The sequence below is a fragment of the Sus scrofa genome, chromosome X (assembly GCF_000003025.6).
Source record: "Sus scrofa isolate TJ Tabasco breed Duroc chromosome X, Sscrofa11.1, whole genome shotgun sequence".
In the NCBI taxonomy this organism is placed as follows: Eukaryota; Metazoa; Chordata; class Mammalia; order Artiodactyla; family Suidae; genus Sus; species Sus scrofa.
This window is the reverse complement of record NC_010461.5, coordinates 61,954,538-61,980,390: the sequence shown is the minus strand read 5'-3', so window position 1 is coordinate 61,980,390 and position 25,853 is coordinate 61,954,538. Positions and strand designations below refer to the sequence as shown.

At 41.8% G+C, this 25,853-nt stretch overlaps 3 protein-coding genes across 5 annotated transcripts in view; 1 reads left to right on the top strand and 2 right to left on the bottom strand.

Moving 5' to 3' along the window:
* The window catches only part of ATP7A (ATPase copper transporting alpha), a 137,515-nt gene extending 129,668 nt beyond the window's left edge, over positions 1 to 7,847 (bottom strand). For all 3 annotated transcript variants that reach the window (XM_003135200.4, XM_013990937.2, XM_013990938.2), the window contains exon 1: positions 7,239 to 7,847. The gene's annotated coding sequence lies outside the window, so the exon portion shown is untranslated. The remainder of the gene's footprint in view (positions 1 to 7,238) is intronic.
* Positions 11,380 to 18,008, bottom strand: LOC100516480 (cytochrome c oxidase subunit 7B, mitochondrial). The gene is made up of 3 exons (XM_003135201.3): positions 17,851 to 18,008; positions 15,610 to 15,734; positions 11,380 to 11,581 (listed from the first exon to the last, which is right to left on the bottom strand). Exons 1-3 carry the CDS (start codon positions 17,888 to 17,890, stop codon positions 11,504 to 11,506), a joined length of 243 nt encoding a protein of 80 aa, XP_003135249.1. The 5' UTR covers positions 17,891 to 18,008; the 3' UTR covers positions 11,380 to 11,503.
* MAGT1 (magnesium transporter 1) overlaps positions 21,880 to 25,853 on the top strand; it is a 64,275-nt gene continuing 60,301 nt past the window's right edge. The window contains exon 1 of the mRNA XM_003135205.6: positions 21,880 to 22,097. Coding sequence (XP_003135253.4) covers positions 21,885 to 22,097 — 213 coding nt within the window. The 5' untranslated portion in view covers positions 21,880 to 21,884. The remainder of the gene's footprint in view (positions 22,098 to 25,853) is intronic.

Here is a 25,853-nt window from a genome sequence, read left to right as displayed (position 1 = left end):
TTCATACTTTCAAGTAAGATAAACCAGTGTTTTTTTCCTCCCTCTTTAGGACAAACAAGAAACTTAATTCCAACAGACCTAATTTTGTTCAAATGTAAATTACAGTTTTTGCAATCAATGGAAACGAATCTGACTAGTATCCATGAGGACACAGGTTCAATCCCTGGCTTTGCTCAGTGGGTTAAGGATCCAGCATTGCTATGAACTGTGGTATAGGTCACAGATGCAGCTTGGATCTGGCATTGCTGTGGCTGTGGCATAGGCCCGCAGCTACAGCTCCGATTTGACCACTAGCCTGGGAACCTCCATATACTGCAGGTATGGCCCTAAAAAGACAAAAAATAAATAAATAAATAGAAATACAGTTCCTTTATGTTAGTTAAGAACATAGGTTCTGGAGCCAGACTGACTGGCTTTAAATCTCCGTTTAGTCACTTACTAGGTCTAGGAATAAAATTTGGCCCTATGAAAGTATATATCAACTCTTACCAAAGTGCAAACAATAGACAAAGTACAAGATTTATTTTTTTACACCAGACAGAGGAATGTTCTGATATCCTTTACTTATGTACACACCCCCAAAAAGTAAAAGATTCAAAATTTCATGACTTACCACTTGCCCTAAAGTTAAGAGATAGGAATTCACCGGTTACTTTTGTAATAAACACAGTGGACAAACTCTTAGGCAATTTTTTTTAATTGAGGTATAGTCAATGTACAACAGTATATACGTATCAAGTGTTACAACATAATAATTCACAATTTTTAAAAGTTATATTCCCTTATAGTTATTATAAAATACTGGATATATCCCTGAGTTCTACAATATATCCTTGTAGCTTATTTATTTCATACATAGTAGTTAGTACCCCTTAATCTCACCCCCTAACCTGTCCCTCCCCCTTCCCTCTCCTCACTGGTTATCACTAGTTTTTTCTCTATAGCTGTGAGTCTATTTGGGTTTTGTGATATTCACTAGTTTCTTGTATTTTTTAGATTCTATATATAAGTGACATCATACAGTATTTGTCTTTCTCTGTCTGATTTACTTCACTTAGCACAATACCCTCCAAGTCTATCCATGCTGTTGCAAATGGTAAAATTTCATTCTTTTTTATGGCTGAATAGCATTCCATTGCCTTATCCATTCATCTGTTGATGGACACAGGTTTCCTCTAGATCTTGGCAATTGTAAATAGTGCTGTTATGAATATTGGGGTGCATGTGTATTTTTGAATTAGTGTTCCTGTTTTTTCAGATATACACCCAGGAATGGAAGTGCTGGGTCATATGGTAGTCCTATTTTTAGTTTTTTGAGACACCTCCATACTGTTCTCCAGAGTGACTGCACAAATTTACATTCCCACCAAAAGAACCCTCCTACAGAGGGTTCCCTTTTCTCCACATCTTCATTATGCAATCTTTTTCTTTCTTTTTTTTTTTGTTGTTGTTGTTGTTGTTCTTGTTGTAGTTGCTATTTCTTGGGCCACTCCCGCGGCATATGGAGGGTCCCAGGCTAGGGGTTTAATCGGAGCTGTAGCCACCGGCCTATGCAGAGCCACAGCAACTCGGGATCCGAGCCGCGTCTGCAACCTCCACCACAGCTCACGGCAACGCCGGATCCTTAACCCACTGAGCAAGGGCAGGGACCGAGCCTGCAACCTCATGGTTCCTAGTCGGATTCGTTAACCACTGCGCCACGACGGGAACTCCTCTTTCTTTCTTTCTTTTTTTTTTTTTTTGTCTTTTTGCCTTTTCTAGGGCCGCTCCCACGGCATATGGAGGTTCCCAGGCTAGGGGTCGAATCGAAGCTGTAGCCACACTGGCCTACACCAGAGCCACAGCAACGCAGGATCCGAGCCAAGTCTGCAACCTACACCACAGCTCACAGCAACGTGAGATCCTTAACCCACTGTGCCGAGGCCAGGGATTGAACCCACAACCTCATGGTTCCTAGTCAGATTTGTTAACCACTGTGCCAAGATGGCAACTCCTCATTATGCAATCTTAATCATATCCTGATACTCAAGGTCAAATAATAATGTATTCCTTTATCCATCATCATACAATGAATTTAAGGCTTTAAAACCATCTAAAGGCTAAGGTTTTTATGACTAAAATTAATCCTGCGCTGCTGTGACTGTGGCTTAGGCCGGCGGCTACAGTTCCGATTGGACCCCTAGCCTGGGAACCTCCATATGCCGTAGGTGTGGGCCTAGAAAAGACAAAAAAAAAATCCTGTTATCACTTAACTAAGAAACAGATGAGCAAAATACTTTGCTTTAGATGGACAATACTTAAGGACTCATGACACCAATCTGATTGCCAATACATAAAAATGTACTTATAGTTGTCATTAGAAATTAATACCAAGATATGGTGGCTATAAATCCAAACTAAAAGTGATACTTAGAATTATCAGTGAAATGGTATAGTAAAATAAGAGAAAACATTTTTTTGGCCAAAATGAAATTAACTGTATACATGTAACTTAATATTAATAATATATATTAATAATATATTAATAATCAACACAGTATACTTTATGTTTTAATTCACCACTATTAGATCAATGATTAACTCAATAATTCAACTAGAATACTTAGAGCAAATAATTTTATCATCACCAAAAAATTAGACACCTTTTTTCCCAACCATTTTAAGTGCAAGCATCAAGAAAGGAAATTATACTTGGAACTCTTGAACAACTAAGCTCTCTAAGCTTTGTTAGCTCAAGGATCAACTCTTAAGTATTCTCATGACCCAAGATATGAGCCACAAATTTATCCTAAATGGTCCTGAGAACTTTGTTTAGCAGGTTCTCCACTGTGGAATTCTTCCTCTCTGTTCTTCTATCTTTGTTGACAGTTTTTCAGGTATTAATAGAAGCCATCTTAATGCCCTCCTCTCCTGAATGATAGGTAGCACATTTCAAATGAGCACTCAAGAGATCAGAAATCATTATCTCCACAATTCCAAGAAATATACAATGCTCTACAAATTCAGATGGGAATACGGAAGGAAGTAATTCCAGCATTATTCCCTCCCTATCTACTTCAGTTGGGGTACAACCAGGAGCAATTACAACAGCATAAAACAAAACACTTTAATATTTTACAAACAAACCAACTAAGGTAAATGGTCAGGCTAGAACAAACTCCCTAAGATATAGAATAACCCATTTATTCCAATTGGTAAATTGTTAAAATGCACTCCTGATTATACATCTGGAAAACTGGCTTTCTAGACTAGAGAATTATAAAGTAAAAGTAAGTAAAAATAAAATTAAATCCTTCAATCATAGCTGTATAATTATAAATATGGACAGAAAATATGGGACAAAATGTAGCTAATCAGCTCATTTTACCCTCATTTCCGTCAAGGACTAAAGTGTGTGTGAAAACTGTTGTAATTGACCAATATCTCAAACATATGGGTCCACAAAGATACAGAAATCAATTTTCTAATAGTGCTGGAGAAACTAGAAATGTAGTTTATGAAACCCGAAACATCATGCCTTTTCACTTTAATGAAACACATTTTAAAAGTACTGTGACACTATTCTTGCTATACTAACTCAGCAAGGAAGTTATACCATGTTAAACCAACCGAGATTTTTTTTTTTTTGTCTCTTTATGGCCCCTCCTGCAGCATATGGAGGTTCCTAGGCTAGGGGTCAAATCAGAGCTGTAGCCACTGGCCTACACCACAACCACAGCAACACAGGATCTGAGCTTCATCTGGGACCTACACCACAGCTCACTGCAATGTCAGATCCTTAACCCAATGAGCAAGGCCAGGGATTGAACCCACATCCTCATGGATACTAGTCAGGTTTATTAACCTCTGAGCCTTGAAGGGAACTCCCAAGCCACGAAGGGAACTCCCTCATGGTGATTTATGTCCTAAGAAAGATTTCTGTTTAAAAACAAAACTCTATAAAACCTTTCATAGCTGTACTTCCCTTTAACAAAGATGAGTAGAAGGAATTTTGAGACAAAACTCCCAAATATTATTCTCATGTAGGCCAGTACCTGTATTACCTCAGAAAAATCTCTTCCCACAATTTTCTTTCCCAACTGGCAAAAGAAAGTTATTTTCACTCATTGGGATGTCAAAAGTCTTGATTAAAGTTTGCCAAGTAGTAGCAAAAAAAGAAAAAAAAAATTGGAGTTCCCATTTTGCCTCTGCAGCAACGAGCCTGACTAGCCTCACTCAGTGGGTTAAGAATCTGGCATTGCTATGAGCTGCTGTGTAGGCTGCAGATGCAGCTCCAATCTGGCATTGCTGTGGCTGTGGTGTAGGCTGGCAACTGCAGCTCCAACTCCACCCCTGGCCTGGGAACTCCCATTGGCTGAGGGTGCAGCCCTCAGAAGAAAATAAAAAAATTAAAAAAATAAAGTTGGCCAAGTATTTTTAAATATATAGATAAAAGCAGTTATAATGAAGAATTTATAAAAAGGATTGTGTTGTCTTAGACCCCTCAAAGAAGTAAAGGTTGTGGTATGTAAGTTGGGGTTATTTTTGCTTGCTCGCTCTCATTTTCAAGCAATTTTTACTGCTCCTGCATTTTTCAAAGAAAAACAGCATTCTGCATTAGAGACCAGAGGTGTTAACCTATCCTTTGGAGGGGTTAGTGTTTAATCTAGCCCTAACTAAAGGCCAAGAATCAAGATCTAAGACTATGATTGAAAAAGGTAGTTTCGAAGTTCCCGTCGTGGCACAGTGGTTAACGAATCCGACTAGGAACCATGAGGTTGCGGATTCGGTCCCTGCCCTTGCTCAGTGGGTTAACCATCCGACGTTGTCGTGAGCTGTGGTGTAGATCGCAGACGCTGCTCGGATCCCACGTTGCTGTGGCTCTGGCGTATGCTGGTGGCTACAGCTCCGATTCGACCCCTAGCCTGGGAACCTCCATATGCCGCGGGAGCGGCCCAAGAAATGGCAAAAGACAAAAAAAAAAAAGAAAAAAAGAAAAAGTAGTTTCATTGCCTTTGGAATGGATAAGCAATGAGACCTTGCAGTATAGGGAACTATGTCTAGTCACTTATGATGGAGCATGATAACGTGAGAAAAAAGAATGTATACATGTACATGTATACATGGGTCACCTTGCTGTACAGTAGAAAATTGACAAAACACTGTAAACCAGCTATAATGGAAAAAATAAAAATCATTACAAATGGAAAAAAAAAATAGTTTCCATCAGGTTAAGAACACCAGTAGAGCAGTGGTTAGCAAATCCAACTAGGAACCATAAGGTTGTGGGTTCGATCCCTGCCCTCACCCAGTGGGTTAAGGATCCAGTGTTGCCATGGGCTGTGGTGTAGGTCACAGATGCAGCTCGGATCCCACATTGCTGTGCCTCTGGCTTAGGCCGGCCACTACAGCTCTAATTCGACTCCTAGCCTGGGAACCTCCATATGCCGCAGGTACGGCCCAAGAAAAGACAAAAAAAAAAAAAAAAAAGGACCAAATCTCATACAGTGTTTTTGTCCCTTCATTTTTTTAAATATATATAAGCTGGAGTTCCCGTCGTGGCGCAGTGGTTAACGAATCCGACTAGGAACCATGAGGTTGCAGGTTCGGTCCCTGCCCTTGCTCAGTGGGTTGACGATCCGGCGTTGCCGTGAGCTGTGGTGTAGGTTGCAGACGCGGCTCGGATCCCGAGTTGCTGTGGCTCTGGCGTAGGCCGGTGGCTACAGCTCCGATTAAACCCCTAGCCTGGGACCTCCATGTGCCGTGGGAGCGGCCCAAAGAAATAGCAAAAAGACAAAAAAAAAATAAAAAATAAAAATAAAAAAATAAATATATATAAGCTGTAAGCTTACTAGTTTTGATTTCTCTATTTTTTTCTTTTAATCGGTGACATCTTGGAAGATGTGGCTGTGTTAGAGGGTGTATCTGTCTTTCCTACCAAGTTATGAGACCCTCCAGGGCAAAAAAGAAAAAATCCTCTCGCGGCATGGCTGTAGAAACAAGGAAGTTTGAAATATTAAAAAAAAAAAAAAACTGGGGAGTTCCCATTGTGGCGCAGCAGAAACTAATCTGACTAGGAACCATGAAGATGCGGGTTCAACCTCTGGCCTCGCTCGGTGGGTTAAAGGATCTGGTGTTGTTATGAGCTGTGGTGTAGGCTGCAGATGTGGCTCAGATCCCGAGTTGCTGTGGCTGTGATGTAGGCTGGCAGCTGTAGCTCTGATTGGACCCCTAGCCTGGGAACTTCCATATGCCGTGGATTCGGCCCTAAAAAGCAACAAAACAAAACAAAAACAAAAACATCTGGAGTTCCCGGTGCAGATTAAGGATCCAGAATTGTCTATGAGGTGGAATAGGTTCGATCCCCAACCAGGAACTTCCGCATGCCAGGTGCAGTCAAAAATAAAATAAAATAAAATCTCAGTTCAAAATATCCCTTCCAAAGGATGCGATTAAGCAATCTAGCTATTCAGTCAGTGGCGCTGCTAGAATCCTTTGTCTTCATAACTGAACTCGACTGCAACCTCTTTTTTTAGGCCAGGGACTCTTTCTATTTCTTCTGTATACCAACTAACACCCCCCACACCTCAGTATCATCTAACTCAATGTTCTGCACACATTGAGTCTCAACACAAAGCCATACTGCTGTAGATAAAGAGAATGTAACTAAAATAAAGATCAGATGCTGAATAATATTGTCTTGTGAAATGATAAGCATTGCCAGTGCTTAGGATAACCTCAATATCTACAATAAAAAGTTTCAAAGATAAAGATGCCACAGGGTGCAACAAAGATGGAGAGTAACTTTAGAGGGAAGGGGACAGAATGAACAAAATGAAATGGAACCCAAAGTGTTCTCTCAGTTTGATTTATGCTCTAGGAGCGAGATAAGAAGCAAAGTACATAATTTCTTTGCATTATTTCACTAAGAACGGTGATCAGCACATGCGACATCCAATCCCAGGCACAGAGATTCTTTTATCTTCAATTTAATTGGGTAACATGAGCTATGGATGATCAGGACACTTCCTCAGGAGGATACAAGAAAGTGACAGGGATCACGACCTAATCTCCCCATCTCTATCCTCTGTTAAGGGAACTAAAACGTGAATGTAGTCAATACCTGAGTTGTGAAGCAGTGCGAGTTTGGAGACTCCCCGAGATTAAAATGACCTCGCTATACACTCGATAGCACAGACTGACAGTACAAAGCACCTCTCCAGTAGAAGGCGACGAAGGGAAGCTGATATAGAACTTACCTGTTTTTTCTGTCCTAGGGTTAAATCTCCGAAGCTACGCAGCCGAGGGGAGAGTCAAATCCAAGAGCGCAGGATCCGACCTCACGCACCGGGAAAAGTCAGAGTAGCCGCGGCGGCGATGGCGACGACGACGGCGGCGGCGTTGACCGCGACCGCGACGGCGTTGGCGCCAACCCCGCCCTCTGCTTCTTCTCTTGCTCCACCCCCGGCCGGTGCCGGGGAGCAGCCTTACCTCACCTTCCCTCTCCCCGCCCCACTTCCGGGTGAAGCCCTGGCCGGAAGCAGCCGGTGAGGTCGGGAGAGACGCGTCACGTGAAGGGGAAACGCCTAGACTAGATTCGAGATTCTCCCGCCCCCTGCTGCCCCTAGACTGACATACAGCCTCGGGCGGAAGTGGTGTTTTTTTGGGGTTTTTTTTTGGCGCCGGCAGTCCTTTTCCCCCCAACGAGAGACAAAACGGAGAAACTCCCACCGAAACCTGTCATCTGTAGTTTCCTAACTTCAAGCCAAAGAAGTACCTTAGAACTCCTTATAAATCGGAGTTCCCGTCGTGGCTCAGTGGTTAACGAATCTGACTAGGAACCATGAGAGGTTTACGGGTTCCACCCCTGGCCTTGCTCAGTGGGTTAAGGATCCGGCGTTGCCATGAGCTGTGGTGTAGGTCCCAGACGCGGCTCAGATCCAGCGTTGCTGTGGCTCTGGTGTAGGCCAGTGGCTACAGCTCCGATTCGACCCCTAGCCTGGGGACCTCCATATGCCGCGGGAGCGGCCCAAGAAATGGCAAAAAAAAAAAAAACTCTTAATAATTCTTATACATAGCTCAGCTCTTCACAGCATGAAAGTAAACGTGCTTTTGGTTGTGTAGCCTAACTCCAGATGTAAATGCCAGAACTATGAACTTGCCCTCACCCCTCCATTTACTTACTACTTTACGTAGTAAGTAAACTTTTTTTAAATGTTTGATCAAATATAAATCCTTATCTATATCAGGTAAATTCAGAGCTTTTTAAATTCATAAATGGTTTTTAATTCGTTAAATTCATAATCTTTTCTTTAAAACTTTTTTTTTTTTTTTTGTCTTTTCAAGGGCCGCGCCCGACGCAGATGGAGGTTCCCAGGCTAGGGGTTGAACTGGAGCTATAGCCGCCAGCTTATGCCACAGCCACGCCAGGTCTGAGACGTATCTGCAACCTACACCACAGCTCACTGCAACGCCAGGTCCTTAACCCACTGAGCGAAGCCAGGGATCGAACCATTAACCTCATGGTTCCTAGTCAAATTCGTTTCTGCTGTGTCACGACAGGAACTCCTTAAATTCATAATCTTTATGTGTGTATTGGAGTTGGGGCAAGGATCTCACCTCACCCTACTTTCACATCGCCATTCCAAGCTCTCAACCACTTCCCCATTTATTCACTCATTTGTCCATGATCTTCAAAAGGTAAAGGACTCCAAAGATGCAAAGAATATTAGAATATCTTATCACTCTGAGTTTAGAATTGAGATGCCTAAAAATATAGCAATATAGTGCAATAAATAAGTGGTATTGAAAGCATGTCAGAGAAAAAAATTTTTATTTGTCCCAATTTTTTTGGCCATTCCCAGGGGCATGTTCCCCAGCCAGGGACTGAACCCCTGCCACAGCAGCAATCCAGTTGCAGTGACAAGGCAAGATCCTTCTTTAAACTGCTGCTCCCCAAGAGAACTCTCCAGTTCGTCATTTTTGGGGTCTTTCTAGGGCCACACCTGCAGCATGTGGGGTTCCCAGGCTACGGGTCTTATCAGAGCTGTAGCCACTGGCCTAAGCCATAGCCACAGCAACACCAGATCCAAGCCAAGTCTGCGACCTAGACCACAGCTTGTGGCAACACCAGATCCTTAACCCACTGAGCAAGGCCAGGGATTGAACCTGAATCCTCACTGATACCAGTCAAAACTCATTTCTGCTGAGGCACGACGGGAACCCCGCCCTTCTATTTGAAAGCACTGTTAATACAGTAATTTTTTTTTTGTCTTTGTCTTTTTTGTTGTTGTTGTTGTTGCTATTTCTTGGGCCGCTCCTGCAGCATATAATACAGTAATTTTAAAAGTGCTGGTATGCACTGATAGGGAGAATGATTCATGTAGAAATATAAAGTGTCTTAAAGTGAAAGGCTCAGCGACTAAGGGTGTAGAGGATGTTGAAGTTTTTAAACTTTACATAAAAACTAGAGGGCTAGGAGTTCTAGTTGTGGCTCAAAAGTTATGAACCCAACTAGTACCTTCGATACCTGGCCTCGCTCAGTGGGAACTTCCATATGCAGGTGTGGCCCTAAAAAAGCAAAAAAGAATGGCATTTATGGAGTTCCCTTGTGATGCAGCGGGTCAAGGATCTGGCTTTCCCTGCAGTGGCTGAGGTCACTGCTCTGAGACCTGGGAACTTCCATATGCCACAGGGGCAGCCAAAAAAAAAAGGCTTTTTTTTTTTTTCTGGCTGCGCCCTCAGCATATGACAATTTCTGGGCCAGGGATCAAACCCAGGTCACAGCAGTGACCCAAGTCATAGCAGTGACAACACCAGATCCTTAAACCAATGCACCACAAGAGATCCCCATCATACATACAGATTTTTGATAAGGAGACAGCTAATTTGATAAACTTCGCACTCTCAAAAGTGGTGTTACTGGATGAGTACGTCTGTGAGGATAAAACTGAGCAAAAAAGCTGCAAGATCAAAATATTGTGATGGCACAAAATAATTTAGACTTAACTACATCTTCATTACCTCCAGTCATTAGAAATTCTCAGTGCCAACTCAGTAACAAAAAGGGAAAGTTGAAACTTCCTTAAAGACATGTTAATCGCTGTGGTGTAGGTTGCAGACGCAGCTCGGATCCCGAGTTGCTGTGGCTCTGGCGTAGGCCAGTGGCTACAGCTCCGATTCGACCCCTAGCCTGGGAATCTCTATATGCTGCGGGAGCGGCCCAAGAAATAGCAAAAAGACAAAAAAAAAAAAAGAAGACATGTTAATTTTGCTTAATCATTCCACAGGATTACAAGCATTTGAATACTTTAGTTCTATTTTAACATTCTTTCTAAATATATCAAGTGTTCAAATTTTTTCAAATAGTGGCACTACTATGGTTACTAATCTTGTAATCTACTTAGATTGCAATGACATTCAAACCACTTTTCCTACTTAAACCATGAAATTGTCTTTGGCACATTTAATGAGAAAACAAATCAGAGCATTCTAGTATTTCATGTAATAAGTAAACTTTTTAAATGTTTGATCAAGTATAAATCCTTATCTACATCATACATCAGGTAAATGTAGAGATTCCTAAAAGCTACTTACCTGATAACTTACAATATCAGGTTAAGTGAATTTTAGAAATCTCTTTGTCAATATAGACAGGTTACACAACTGAAATTCCATTTTCTGCTTGCTTGACTACTATAACAAACCACTACATAAGGCTTACTTCCCAGCCTTTGGCCAAGGAAGTAATGAAACACATGGTATAGATACTGTATTTTCTTCTGTTAGCCTTACACATAAATCCAATGTCAATGAATTCAGGTTAATCCAAAATCCAAAAGTTGGCATGACTACAGAAACCAACAGCAGAGGTCCAAGTAGTTAGATAAGTGAAAGTACACTATACTTGACAGATACTTTAATAACATCATAAAATTTTCAAATAAATATGCTGAAAAATCTAAAGCTATAATCAAGATAAATGTCCCAAGGGAGCCAAGAAGCTTACTGGTGTGTAGACTTCCTGGAAGTTCATTTGATAGGACCATTCTTCCCATGGGTCTGATGACACCTTAAGTTCTCTTGGTAGGAATAAAAAGGAGTAAATGACTAGCCCAAATATACACATAAATGAGAGGCTGAAAGAAGTAGGTATAACCAAGATACGGACACCAAATTTTAATCTCAAAGATGACCTAAAGCAACTCTGATCAGTTATTCATGAACTGTAATTTCGGCCTAGTATAAAGCCTACTTCCAGGTGACAGCCAAAGTGTCCTTTCATACTACTTAATAGAGAAAAGCTATTCAAGAAATTGTACAGTGTTTTGACTTAACACAAGTTACATAAATGAAAAGTAAAACCTTGGTTTTATTAACAGAAGAAAATAAAACCTACAATGAAGGTTTCAAATATACTTTATTTCTTCAATCATGCCATATTTTAATGGGTACACAGTGCTTTTACTTGGCATCAATTATGAGGTGGTTTTGAAACAATTCAGTATTAAACCAGATGGGATGATTATTCTTCTCTCCATTCCTTTGGGGTGACTCTGCCAACAGGGGACAGGTTCCATTCTATTCCAATCTGTGTTGCTGTCTGTAAGAATTAAAATCTGTCAATTTTATGTTTCAACCAGAGTCCACTCTCCTTTAGAGACTATTTCTTAAAAAGTGACAGAGGGGAGTTCCTGTCGTGGCACAGTGGTTAATGAATCCAACTAGGAACCATGAGGTTGCGGATTTGATCCCTGGCCTTGCTCAGTGGGTTGACGATCCGGCGTTGCCGTGAGCTGTGGTGTAGATTGCAGACGCGGCTCGGATCCCGCATTGCTGTGGCTCTGGCGTAGGCCGGTGGCTACAGCTCCGATTCGACCCCTAGCCTGGGAACCTCCATATGCCGCGGGAGCGGCCCAAGAAATGGCAAAAAGACAAAAAAAATAATAATAAATAAAATTTAAAAAAAAAAGTTGAGTAGATTAAAAAAAAAAAAGAAAAAAAAAGTGACAGAGGTATTCTGCTTTATAGGTTAAAAACACACAGAAAGTCACCCGGGATAAGTGTCCTCCATGTAGGCCAAACCTAATTGCTGTTCTTATTCTCTAGGTCAGGGCTGTTCAATAGAACTTCCAGGAGTTCCCGTTGTGGCACAGCGAATAAGACTAGTATCCATGAGGATGAGGGTTCAATCCCCGGCCTTCCTCAGTGGGTTGGGGATCCGGCATTGCTGTGAGCTGTGGTGTAGGCTGACAGCTGTAGCTCCAATTCTACCTGTCAGCCTGGGAACATACATATACTATGGGTGCGGCCCTAAAAAGCAAAAATAAATAAATAAATAAATAAGCAAGCTATTTCCACTGTGTCTTCAAAAAAAAAAAAAGGCAGTTCCCGTCATGGCGCAGCAGAAATGAATCTGTGTAGGAACCATGACCCGTGGTATAGGTTGCAGACACTATTCGGATCTGATATGGCTGTGGTGTAAGGCCAGCAGCTGTAGCTCTGATTAGACCCCTAGCCTGGGAACCTCCATGTGCCACAGGTGTGGCCCTAGAAAAAGAAACAAAAAAATTCCAGAAAGGAAATTTTTTTTTTCTTTTTTGGCTGCACCTGCCAAAAAAGATCCCAGGCCAGGATCAAACCAACACACCCACAGTGATAACATGGGATCCTTAACCCACTGTGCAACAAGAGAACCCCTAAGGAAATGTTTTACATCTGCACTGTACAATACAATTGCCACTAGTCACATACAGCTATTGAGCAACCAAAATGAAGCTAGTATGGCTGAACTAAATTTTAAATTTTACTTAATGAGGGAGTTCCTGTCATGGTGCAGTGGTTGACGAATCCAACTAGGAACCATGAGGTTGCGGGTTCGGTCCCTGGCCTTGCTCAGTGGATTAAGGATCTGGCATTGCTGTGGCTGTGGTGTAGGCCAGCAGCAACAGCTCTGATTAGACCCCTAGCCTGGGAACCTCCATATGCTACAGAAGCGGCCCTAGAAAAGGCAAAAAAAGACAAAGAAAAATAAATAAATAAATAAATAAATTTTACTTAATGAATTCAAATTTTTACTTCTATACTACCTCCTCAAAACACTGTTGCACTCAACCATAGCTACCCAAATACTTCCAAAGAGTGATTCTCTAATGTTCTTTCATCAAAGAGCTCTTCACCTCCCAAAACTGCTCCTGATCACACATCTGTTCATCTGTTTACTCTTCTAATTAAGAACATGCATTTATTTCAATCATATATCTGATTTCAGGAAGATCAAAACAAATAGGAAAGGCCTATTTATAAAGTATTTTTGATTAACAAGGCAAGGGTTGACTCATACCTTTTATTTATTTATTATTGTCTTTTCAGGGCTGCACCAGAGGCATATGGAGATTCACAGGCTAGGGTAGAATCAGAGCTACAGCTGCTGGCCTACACCACAGCCACAGCAACTCGGGATCCAAGCCTCATCAGCAAACCATACCACAGCTCACGGCAACACGGGTCCCCAACCCACTGAGCGAGGCCAGGGACCAAACCCGCATCCTCATGGACACTAGTCGGATTCATTTCCACTATGCCACAACCGGAACCCCTGATTCATATCTTTTTAGGGCTACACCTGCGGCATATGGAGGTTCCCAGGCTAGGGGTCCAATCTGAGCTGTAGCCGCTGGCCTACGCCAGAGAAACAGCAACAAGGGATCCGAGTCGAGTCTTCGATCTACATACACCACAGCTCATGGCAACGATGGATCCTTAACCCGCTGAGCAAGGCCAGGGATCGAACCCGAATCGTTATGGATGCTATTCAGGTACATTAACCACTGAGCCATGACAAGAACTCCTGTTTCGTATAACTTCAACACTCCTATTTTTAACCAGCAAGTACAGTGACTGGTGAGTTAAATGTAAGATGTAAAAAACTAAAATATTAAAAGCAAATCACTTTTTTATCTCATCCATCAGAAATACTGTACTCAGTTCTGAGGGTGGAATTTTTTTTTTTTTTTCAGAGCTGCACCCACAGCATATGAGGCTAGGAGTCGAATCAGAGCTACAGCCTCCAGCCTACACCACAGCTCACAGCAACACCAGATCTAAGCCACCTCTGCGACCTACACCGCAGCTCACAGCAATGCCGGGTTACTGACCCACTGAGGGAGGTCAGGGATCGAACCCACATCTTCATGGATACTAGTCAGATTTGTTTCTGCTGCACAACGGAAACTCCATGAGAGTGGAATTTGAAAAGACTGATTCAGGGGAGTTCCCACTGCGGCTCAGTGGGCTGAAACAGTATCCATGAGGATGTGGGTTCGATCCCTGGACTAACTCAGTGGGTTAAAGTATCTGGTGTTGCCATAAGCTGTGGTGTAGGCTGCAGACACAACTCCGATCTGGCATTGCTGTGGCTTTGGAATAGGCCAGCAGCTGCAGCTCTGATTTGACCCCTAGCCCAAAAACTTCCATGTGCACTGGATGCCGCCCTAAAAAAAAAAAAAAAAAAAGAAAGAAAGAAAAGATTGACAGAACTGAGAATATTTAAGATTCAAGTGACATGATAGAATTTTCTAATATCTTTAAGTTCCCTGTTGGCTCAACAAGTTAAGGATCCAGCATTGTTACTGATGTGGCACAAATTCGATCTCTGGCCAGGGAACTTCCACATGCCACAGGTGCAGTACAGCCAATCAATAAGTAAATAAATAATTTTTTAAAATTTAAAATACCTAATAGTTGATACATGGAAATGATATCAGGATTTCTATGTTGCAATGGAATGATGGGTAATTTTACCTTTATATTATAAAAGAGGCAGATTTTAACAAACTTTAAAATCGTTTTAACAGCTACACATCTATAGAAAGGATCACTACCTTGTGATCCACCAAGTAACTTCCTATTGGAAATGTTAAGAACAGATAACAAGGAGTTCCTGCCATGGCTCACTGGAAACAAATCTGACTAGCATCCACGAGGACTCAGGTTTGATCCCTGGCCTCGATCAGTGGGTTAAAGATTCGGTACTGCCATGAGCTGTGGTATAGGTCGCAGATTCGGCTCAGATCTGGTGCTGCTGTGACTGTGATACAGCTGTAGCTCGATTCAATCCCGAGCCTGGGCACCTCCATATGCTGTGGGTGCGGCCCTTAAAAAAAAAAAAAAAGCAGGAGTTCCCATCGTGGCGCAGTGGTTAACAAATCCGACTAGGAACCATGAGGTTGTGGGTTCGATCCCTGCCCTTGCTCAGTGGGTTAAGGATCTGACGTTGCCGTGAGCTGTGGTGTAGGTTGCAGACGTGGCTCGGATCCCGCATTGCTGTGGCTCTGGCGTAGGCTGGCGGCTACAGCTCCAATTAGACCCCTAGCCTGGGAATCTCCATATGCCGCGGAAGCGGCCCAAGAAATAGCAAAAAGACAAAAAAAAAAGCAAAAAGAAAAAAGAACAGATAATGAATGAATGCTCAATGTTGAGCAAGAAATTTCTGCAGATGAGTAATTACATTAGAAAATCTCTAAAGCCCTCCAACTAGAAATGTAAACTACCGAGTAAAAACATTTTCAGTATATGAGCTAAATGGGAATAAAAAACATCTAAAACAGATTACCAATCAATAGTACTTACATATGCCCATACAGCAACACAGAAAGTGGCTCCACTAGCTAATATAGCATTACCATATTTGTCATGGAAATCAGGTGCCCGCTTCTGGTGGTTCTGCCTTGCCATTGTTTGCTGAATGTTTCGAACTTAAAGGGGGGAAAAAAAAACACAGGAGCATATCTATCAATTATCAGGAAAAGAGAACATGTGTAACTGATACTGCCACTCAGGAAAGCCAAGAAATAAACTCTACAGTATTATGCAGTATAATATGTTAAAACATGTTGCAGCTAAGAGCAAAGTAGCATACTTTGAAATGCTTCAAAATAAAATGAATGGAAAGATGGAATGATAAGGCATAAACAAATACAGCAAAATATTAAAAAATCTATGTGGTGGGTATGTTGGTGTTCATTATACAATTCTTCTGGAATTTTTTTTTTGTCTGTTTGCCTTTTCTAGGGCCCTTCCTGTGGTATATGGAGGTTCCCAGGCTAGGGGTCTAATCAGAGCTGTAGCTGGCAGCCTACACCACAGCCACAGCAATGTGGGATCCGAGCCTCGTGTGCAACCTACACCACAGGTCACGGTAATGCCAGGTCCTTAACCCACTGAGCAAAGCCAGGGATCGAACCCACAACCTCATGGTTCCTAGTCGGATTCGCTAACCACTGCCCCAGGATGGGAACTACTAGCTAAGCACTTTGAATAGCAGGTAGGATTTGAGATGTGAGAAAGGGGAATTTGAAAAAAGGCAAACATAGAAAATCCAGAGTACTAGAAAGCCACTTATGTTTGAATGACAAGGTGTACTGACTAGTAAACAGATTTAAAACAAGAAAGGTTCATGGGGGGCTACTTTTTTGTTAGAGGTAAAAGTTTTTGAGCAGAATGACAACATTAAAAGTGCCTCTAGAGGCACTTAGAAAGGCCTGGGAAAAAGCCAAGACTGGAAAATGCTATTTACAGCTGTATTTTTTTTTTCTTCCCCCAATCTAAGTAGCAAATCCTTATTGTTTTAGAGTCTCAAAAGGTACTTAAGTATAATGAAAAATGTATTAAAGCAACAGCCAATGTTTGACCATTAATGGTTTCTCCTAAGTGCCTTATAGTTTTTTTTCACCTTTAGCCACATTTAGGATGAGCAAATTTACAAAAATTTCACAATATATTCTGCTCTAGAGAAGTTAAAAACTAAGTATGTGAACTTCATTGAAAAAAACAACCCCCAAACCCCATATCGTGAGGTACGAGGCCCTACCTGCTCAAAGAGTAAAGAAAATAACATTACCAAGCAATTCCACACCACCTCATGACCTCAACATTCAGGTCACCTAAATGGACTTTAGACCGCTTCTCTGTGAGAAGAAATGGTTGTTACCATCTATTGGTAATCTCACATAATCCTCAACAACTCCGAGGTAGGTATTATTTACTAAGCCTCTATTTTACAAAGGAGGAAAATGAAGTTTAGAGAGATTAAATGCCCAAAGTGAAAGAGACAATACTCATGGCCTTTGGAAAATGAAAAGCCATTCAGGTAATTATTTTTTGCTTATTCTCAAAGGTATTTTTATGTTTAGAACACAAATCTAGTAATACTTCCAATGACTCCAACTAAAAACAAAAAGATGGCTGAAGAAGCTAAATGGTAATTGCTTATGGTCATTTTCATTGTAGAACTACTCACGTATTCAAGGTCACCTTCAGAGCAAATCATGTATGAAAAATACTTTTCTATTTCCTTCCAGTGCCTTCTCAATACATAATGCTAGTCTCAAAATTCCCCTGTACCTGCCTAACTTCTAGATAAGGAAAAAAAAATGACCACAATTACTTAGCTAATAACCCACAAATAACATAAGAGCTGCAAGGCTACCATTTACCTCCCTGCAATGAAACCAGGATTTGGAGAAAAGGCTCTATTTGCAGGTATATGTATCCCCAAAAGTAAAATTTAGGAAATGACTTAACGAACATGAAGTGTTCACCAAACGTGTCCCCTGAAATTGTAGGTTACTGAATAACAAAAAAGCAGTTAGATTACGACGCCAGTAAGAAAAAGCTAGGAACCGAAACAGAAACGCTGAATGATTAGGATAATGTTGAGGACAACCTCCCAATTACTGGGAACGAGGTAAGAGATTGCCATTTAGAATTATAAGGTCGGGATGAAGGTGGAAGGAAAGGGAGCGCGGAAGACCCACGAGGACAAATGGATAAAAGGCCATTGGAAATGATTAGCTCACAATTCTTTCTCACCTCTGAGACGACTTAGTGCGTTTTTGGCCAAGGGAAACATCGTGAAGCTTTAGACAAAACTGCTGCAACCGTTAGCTTCTTGCAACTACGCGTCCGGTACCCTTGCAAAGAACCCTGAAAAACAAAATGGCTTTCGGCTGCACTCAAAAAAAAATTTGACCCAATCTCGCGAGACCTATTAAGAGCCTATAGAAATTGTCCTCTTTACAACACCGAAAGATAAAGGCCTTTTGGGAAATGTAGTTTCGCCTTTATAAATGACGTTTCTGAGTATTAACTGAAGAATGAAAGAACCCATTGCCTTGAAGTCAGGTTTAGGGATGTATTCCAGGAGAGCGGAGACACTAATCTTAGACTGAAGTCTTCAAAAGCACCAACTTTAAGACAGTGTTTCAGAGGCTTGAGCATGTATCTCTCTCCCCACTAGCTGTGCGTTCCATTTCCTCCAAACTTCCTTCTCGTTTAATTTTTTTTGTTTCCTGTTACTATGTACTAATTTGTTTAGCTTTTAACTTTGAGAAAATTTCAAGTTGAGCCACAACAGGAACTCCGGATTTGTCTTCTTAGGGCATCTTATCAGAAAGCCTATAAAATTAAATTGTTTCAGGGTTCCCATCCTGGCTTAGTGGAAACAAACCTGACTAGTAACCATGAGGACACAGGTTCAGTTCCTGGCATGGCTCAGTGAGTTAAGGATCTAGCGTTGCCATGAGCTCTGCTGTAGGTGACAGATGTGGCTTGGATCTGGTGTTGCTAAAGCTGTGGTGTAGGCCATCAGCTACAGCTCTGTTTCGACCCCTAGCCTGGGAACCGCCCTGTGCCTCGGATGTGGCTCTTAAAAAAAAAAATTAGATGGTCTCATTATTTTTTTTGATAGGCAAGAAATAGATTTATTAAGATAGGACGCTTGTGAGAGTTGCCAGAGGGCAGGCACAAAAGCTCTTGTCTCATTATTTATAATGCCAACGTTAATCATTTGGTCCAGGAGTTCCCGTTGTGGTACAGTGGTTACTGAATCCGACTAGGAACCATGAGGTTGCGGGTTCGACCCCTGGCCTTGCTCAGCTCAGTGGGTTAAGGATCCAGCATTGCAGTGAGCTGTGGTGTAGGTCGAAGATGCGGTTCAGATCCTGAGTTGCTGTGGCTCTGGCGTAGGCCGGTGGCTACAGCTCCGATTGGACCCCTAGCCTGGGAACCTCCATATGCCGCAGGTGTAGCCCTAAAAAGATATGAATCAGGGGTTCCGGTTGTGGCATAGTGGAATTTTATCTTTTCCTCTGCTTATTTGTTCGTTATCAGTGTGGATTCATGTATTCTATAAGTTATAATCCATTGCTATAATGATTTATTTGAATGCTCTATAGTCTGAGATGTGATCACTACGATCATCTTCAAGCTGGCTTACATGACTTTTTTTTTTTTTTGACATATCACCGACATTTATTTTGAGCACATCTTTATTTTCTGACACAAGATATTGCAGGCTCATCTTGTTTTGTTTTGTCTTTTTTTTTCTTAGGGCTGCACCTGTGGCATGTGGAGGCTCCCAGGCTAGGGGTCAAATCAGAGCTATAGCTGCTGGCCTATGCCACAGCCACAGCAACGCCAGATCTGAGCTGTGTCTGTGACCTACACCACAGCTCAGGGCAACGCCGGATCCTTAAACTACTGAGCAAGGCCAGGGATAGAACCCACGTCCTCATGGATACTAGTTAGGCTCATTAACCACTGAGCCACAACAGGAACTCCCAGGCTCACCTTGTATTTTCCCTACCCAGCACTGGAATCAGCCATTTGCCTAAGGAGCCCTAATATCTTTTAGGGTTGGCATTTAGCAACCTAGATTTGGCTCTAGATTTGTTCTTTGATTTTGGAGTGTCATTGCTTCTAGTCCTTTCAGTGAGTAGAACTAGAAATATATGCTATAAAAGACAAATTTATGCTAATACCTTCAATCTAGTCCAACCCCCAAAATTGCTTTTATATCTTCCCTCATTTAATATTTGTATCTTCCCCCCCCCTTTTCTTTTTTTTGGCATTGTCCATGACATATGGAAGTTCCCAGGCCAGGGATTAAAACGGTGAACCAGCAGTGACCTGAACCATAGCAGTGACACCACTAGATCTTTAACCTGATGCACCAGCAGGGAACTCCTGTATCTCCCTTCTTCCACAGTGAGAATCCTGGCTCTTGATATCAATATTTTTACATATTACATTACAAACAGTATATTTTCAGAATTGCTATATTCATATTACTATGAAAAACCTACTTAGAGTTTAAAATTTGCTTGTAGTTTTTTTTTCCTTTAGACTAATGGTATATAATCAAAGTAGGGTGTTCCGCTACACAAGCCCCTGCAGTGACAACACTGGATCTTTAACCCACTGTGCCACAAGAACTCCATATTTAATCTTAAAAATATTAACAATGGAGTTCCCATTGGCTCATCGGTTATCGAACCTGACTAGTATCCATGAGGACTTGGGTTCGATCCCTGGCCTCGCTCAGTGGGTAAAGGATCTGGCGTTCCCCTGAGTTGTGGTGCTTCGGTGCGGGCTGGCGGCTACAGCCCCAATTGGACCACTAACCTGGGAACCTCCATATGCTACTGGTTCATCACTAAAAAGGCAAAAAAAAAAAAAAAAAAAATTTTAACTTCATTCCAAAAGGCAAAACTATACAAACTGGTGTTTTTTTGTTTGTTTGTTTTGCTTTTTAAGGCAGCACTGGAGGAGGCATATGGATGTTCCCAGGCTATGGGTCTAATTGGAGCTACAGCCGCCCACTTACACCACAGCCACAGCAACACCAGATTTAAGACTCGCCTGCGACCTACACCACAGGTTATCAGATCCTTAACCCACTGAGCAAGGCCAGGGATCGAACCCTCAACCTCATGGCTTCTAGTCAGATTCGTTAACCACTGAGCCAGAACAGGAACTCCAAAGTCATCCTAGTTTTACATATGATAAACAGAACTGGGCCAGACAGGAAACTTCTACTATATAGGACTTTTATTATTTTTTTAGATAAGGTAACTGGATGTTTAACAAAAATCAATTATGAAACAAAACTTTAAAAAGACATAAGTGCTTTCTTACAACTTTAGTTTTGCATCCATCCCCTGAACAAAATGACAATTCTTTTTAAAAAAGCATTTGCTCTCTATAATGAAATTTAAATCCCTTCGTGCCCAATAAATCTAAATGTGTGCATGAGTAAACACTTCAGAAAATAACTTTTGACGTCTGCTCTGTTCCGCTGACAAAGTATTCCACAAACTCTCGTTCATTCACTTCTAAAAATCTCCCTCAGTAATATTATTTCTGCTTTCCTGCTTCCCCCCCACACACCTTTTTTTTATGTCTTTTTGCCATTTCTTGGGCCGCTCCCACGGCATATGGAGGTTCCTAGGCTAGGGGTCGAATGGGAGCTGTAGACACCAGCCTACACCAGAGCCACAGCAACGCGGGATCCGAGCCGAGTCAGCAACCTACACCACAGCTCATGGCAACGCCGGATCCTTAACCCACTGAGCAAGGGAAGGGATCGAACCTGCAACCTCATTGTTCCTAGTCAGATTCGTTAACCACTGCGCCACGACGGGAACTCCTGCTTTTCCCGTTTTAAAAAATATTTTGGAGGCCGAATGAGGGACTTAAATAGCTCTGTCACATGGCTAGATCCAATTTTATTGAATACTGGGCAAAAGAGGTGTATTCCAAAGAATTCTAAATGAGTCTCTGGGGAAGATTATGTTTCAGCAACCTTTAGCCATCTTGAACTCGGAAAAGCCTCAACGCTTCACAACTGCGCACGCGCGTTTGAAAAGCCGCTAAGCGCGCCATTTTTACGTCTAAGGCAAGGGGCGGTCCATCATCCTTACCGGACCAATGAAAAACCTCCAGATTATCCTTTTTCTACTGGCCAACGGAGACCAATTAGAAGTGAACCTTTTTTTAGTGGGCGTCTAGCTGTAAAGTTCTGTGACGTAATATGAGGGGACTAGGGGCGGGGCTGAGCTGGACCAATGAGGAGGGCCAAAGGCGGTTTGCCTGTTCTCACGCCCAACCCTCAGACCCAGCCTCGGGAAAGTTTCCCCTCTAGGAGGCAGAGAAGCGAACGAGGCGGAAAAGAGAACATGGCAGCGCGTAGGTGGATGTGGTGTGTTTCTGCGACCATGGCGATGGCACTGCTGCTCGTTTACCAGGTTCCCTCAGCCTCTGCCCAGAGGAAGAAGGAGGTGAGGACGCTATTTCCTGCAACACGGGCTTTTCCCAACGAGTGGGGCTTGAGATGGTCTGTTTTTTCCTTTCCGATCCCTTTTTTCTGCTGGTTCTGTGTCTTTGGTAGCTCCACTTCCGCCGTTTTTGGAGTTGTGGGGTTCGCGAGAAAAGAAACTGTAACACCTTGTCTTCTGGGATTGAAGAGTCTGAGAGTAGGGTGGAGAAGGTGATAGCCCGGCTTCTTTAGGCCTGTGGATGTACATAGCTGCGAGTTTTGCCACTCATTTGAGTATGGGCCCCGTCAGGTGGTGGAGGGAAGTTCGATGTTAGGGCCATGGGGTAGAATATCTGAGTCTTTCTGCTGTCAGTAGATGTAACTCCCTTTTAGACGTGTAAGAGCTATATAGTTTTGAGCGTTTTCACTTCAGGAATGAGAGGATTAAACTGAAGAGCAAAGATAATGCTAATTTTTTTCCCAAATAATTGATTCGAAGCAATTTACCAGAGTGAAACTCAAACCATTTTCATTTGCTAAATATCAGGCGTGCCAGGCACTGTTCTAGGAGCTTAGTGTACATAAATTAACCAAACTAAGATCCCGTCTTGTGGAATTTACTGGCTTTGGCAAGTAGAGGAGACAATATTCTTTAGTCACCATTAAGCAATCCTAACTGGGAAATTTTAACATTGTTTTGAAACGTTTGTTACTTAGAGCCGTATGCTCTTAGAGCTTTAAAGATTACTAGCAATTATTTATGCTCTATAATTTTATGAATGAGGAAACCCAAGTCCTAAGCTTACACAGTTAACAGTTGCAGAAAAAGGACTAAAATCCTAGGTCGGTCAGTGTTATGCTATTTCCTGTCATCCCGTGCTTCTTTAGTACACAATACCTGTACACACACTTTAAAAAGATACCATTTAAACATCTCAGATACTTGTCAAGTTGTGCTGAATTTTAAAAGAACCTACCTTCTCTGTTTCTGAATATTTGTACTATTCCACAAGAAAAAAAAATAAGCTAGCAAGTTAAAATGAGTTACTTATTAGATTGGCAAAAGTAAAATTAAAAATATCAATTTTAGAAGATATGGTGAAATGAGCAGGCTCATACATTTGAACTAGAAATTCATGTACTTTTTAAGGAGGATTCAAAGCCACTTTTAATGTAGAAAACAAGAGGTAGAGCAATACACAATTTTATATTCTAGAAACCTTTTATGTTAAAAAAAAACCTATATGTGAGTGTATATATATATACAGAGAGAAACCTTTGTAAGGATATAGAACAGTGTCTGTCTCTAGGTAGTTGAGATTGTTTATTAGGGGAACACTTTAACTTTTTTTTTTTTTTTTTTGGTCTTTTTGCCATTTCTCGGGCCGCTCCCATGACATATGGAGGTTCCCAGGCTAGGGGTCTAATCAGAGCTGTAGCCGCCAGCCTACACCAGAGCCACAGCAACTCAGGATCCGAACTGCATCTGCGACCTACACCACAGCTCACGGCAATGCCAGATCCTTAACCCACTGTGCAAGGCCAGGGATGGAACCCGCAACCTCATGGTTCCTAGTCAGATTCATTATCCACTGCGCCACGACGGGAACTCCAGAACACTTTAACTTTTTATCTTACATGCTGCTATTGTCTAAATTTCTACAATGACTACTTACTCTTTTTTAATTAAATGAAGATTTTTGAAAACTAGTATTTCTTTTTTTTTCTTTTTTTTTAATTTTATTTTTCAATCAATGGAAAAATGGGCAAAAGACCTGAATAGACATTTCTCCAAAGAAGATACACAGATGGCCAGCAAACACATGAAAAAATGCTCAACATCGCTGGTTATAAGAGAAATGCAAATCGAAAACTAGTATTTCTACAACTTAAAATATTTATTCATTTATAGTCTTACTAAACTAGAAGCAAAAGAGCTTAGCAGGGGATAGATTACTTTTAAAAGGAATCAGCAATGAATTTTGTATTTTAAAGTTGTTAACATAGTGGATTTTATGTTATGTAAATTATATCTCAAAAAAAAAATTAAGGAGTCAGAATCTTAACTCCCTTCCTATCATGCCCACTGTTCAAGACCCTTATCACTCTCACAAATCTATTGCCATAACTGCCTAACTGGTCATCCTTGAACTCATCCTTCCTAGTGTTGCCAGAGATGCTAATGTGAAAAACTGAAAACCAAAAGGCTAAAAAAAAAAAAACTTGGTTTTGGAGTTCCCATTGTGGTTTGGGGGTAATGAACCCGACTAGTATCCATGAGGATGTGGTTTCCTTCCTTGGCCTTGCTCAGTGAGCTAAGGATCCTGTGTTGCTGTGAGCTGTGGCGTAGGTTGGCAGCTGCAGCTCCAATCTGATCATTATCCTGGGAACTTCCATATTCCCCATGTGTGGCCCTAAAAAAAGAAAAAAAAAACTGTTGCAAAGTATTAAAGGGCTACTATAGCCTGTCTCTGGTCTGCTTCTTCCAGTTTCATCTCAATTCAAGCTCCTTGTTGTACTATTCATACTGAATTACCTGCCTGCCTTGATATTTCTATACTCTCTTGCAAGTGTCCAACTTAGTGGTATCCCTCTTCTCTCTCACCCTACGCTCTTAGTCACCTGAGGGTTCCTGCTCTTTAAGTCTTAGCTCATACATTACCTTCTTCCTCAACTAAGCATTTCCTGGTTCCCTCAGGTAAGTGGAGATGAATTGAGCACATTGTGTTGTCATTGTTTAGGTACCAGTCTTTCCCATTAGATTGTGAGCATCTTGAATACAGAGATTTTTTTCCACTGAGGTATAGCTGACTTACAATATTATGTGAAACACTATGTTCAACATAGTGTTTCACAATTTTTAAAGATTATACCCCATTTGGTTATGAATACACTTTTTTGGCTTTTCTTAGGTTCGCACCTATGGCACATGGAAGTTCCCAGGCTAGGGGCGGATTAGGAGCTACAGCTACAGGCCTGCTCCACAGCCACAGCAATGCAAGATCCAAGCTGTGTCTGCGACGTATACCATAGCTCATGGCAAACGCCATATCCCCGACCCACTGAGTGAAGCTAGGGATCAACCTTGAATCCTCATGGATACTGGTCAGATTCGTTTCCACTGCACCACAGTGGGAACTCAACACTTTTATTTTTTTTATTTTTTTGTCTTTTGTTTTTTTAGGGCTGTACCCGCAGCATATGGAGGTTCCCAGGCTGGAGGTCTAATCAGAACTGTTCCTGCTGGCCTGCGCCAGACCCACAGCAATGCCGGATCTGAGCCATGTCTGGGACCTACACCACAGCTCACAGCAATGCTGGATCCTTAACCCACTGAGCAAGGCCAGGGATCAGACCCTCAACCTCATGGTTCCTAGTTGGATTTGTTTCCGCTGCGCCAAGATGGAAACTCCCACAGACACTTTTAAATTATTTATTTTCATACCAGCAGTGTCTGACAATAAACATCTAATTAATTAATTAATTGTGTGCATGTAGACTCAGGAATCTGTTCTTTCACATGCAGGTTTGTTTAGGGCACACAATCTAAAACTGGATTTTCTCATCAGTAAATAAGGAATAATATAGGCTGGTAGAGATATTTTATTTTATTTTGTTTTTTGCCATTTCTTGGGCCGCTCCCGTGGCATATGGAGGTTCCCAGGCTAGGGGTCTAATCGGAGCTGCAGCCTCTGGCCTACACCACAACCACAGCAACGCAAGGTCCGAGCCACGTCTGCGACCTACACCACAGCTCATGGCAATGCCAGATCCTCAA

What these genes read in the sequence shown, in the direction of transcription:
- LOC100516480 (XM_003135201.3), bottom strand. Translation starts at nt 17,890, where the DNA reads ATGTTTCCCTTGGCCAAAAACGCACTAAGTCGTCTCAGAG. An exon ending in CGCACTAAGTCGTCTCAGAG is followed by an intron (nt 15,735 to 17,850) that starts GTGAGAAAGAAT and finishes CCCCCCTTTAAG; the next exon opens with TTCGAAACATTCAGCAAACA. An exon ending in GTGTTGCTGTATGGGCATAT is followed by an intron (nt 11,582 to 15,609) that starts GTAAGTACTATT and finishes TAATTCTTACAG; the next exon opens with ACAGCAACACAGATTGGAAT.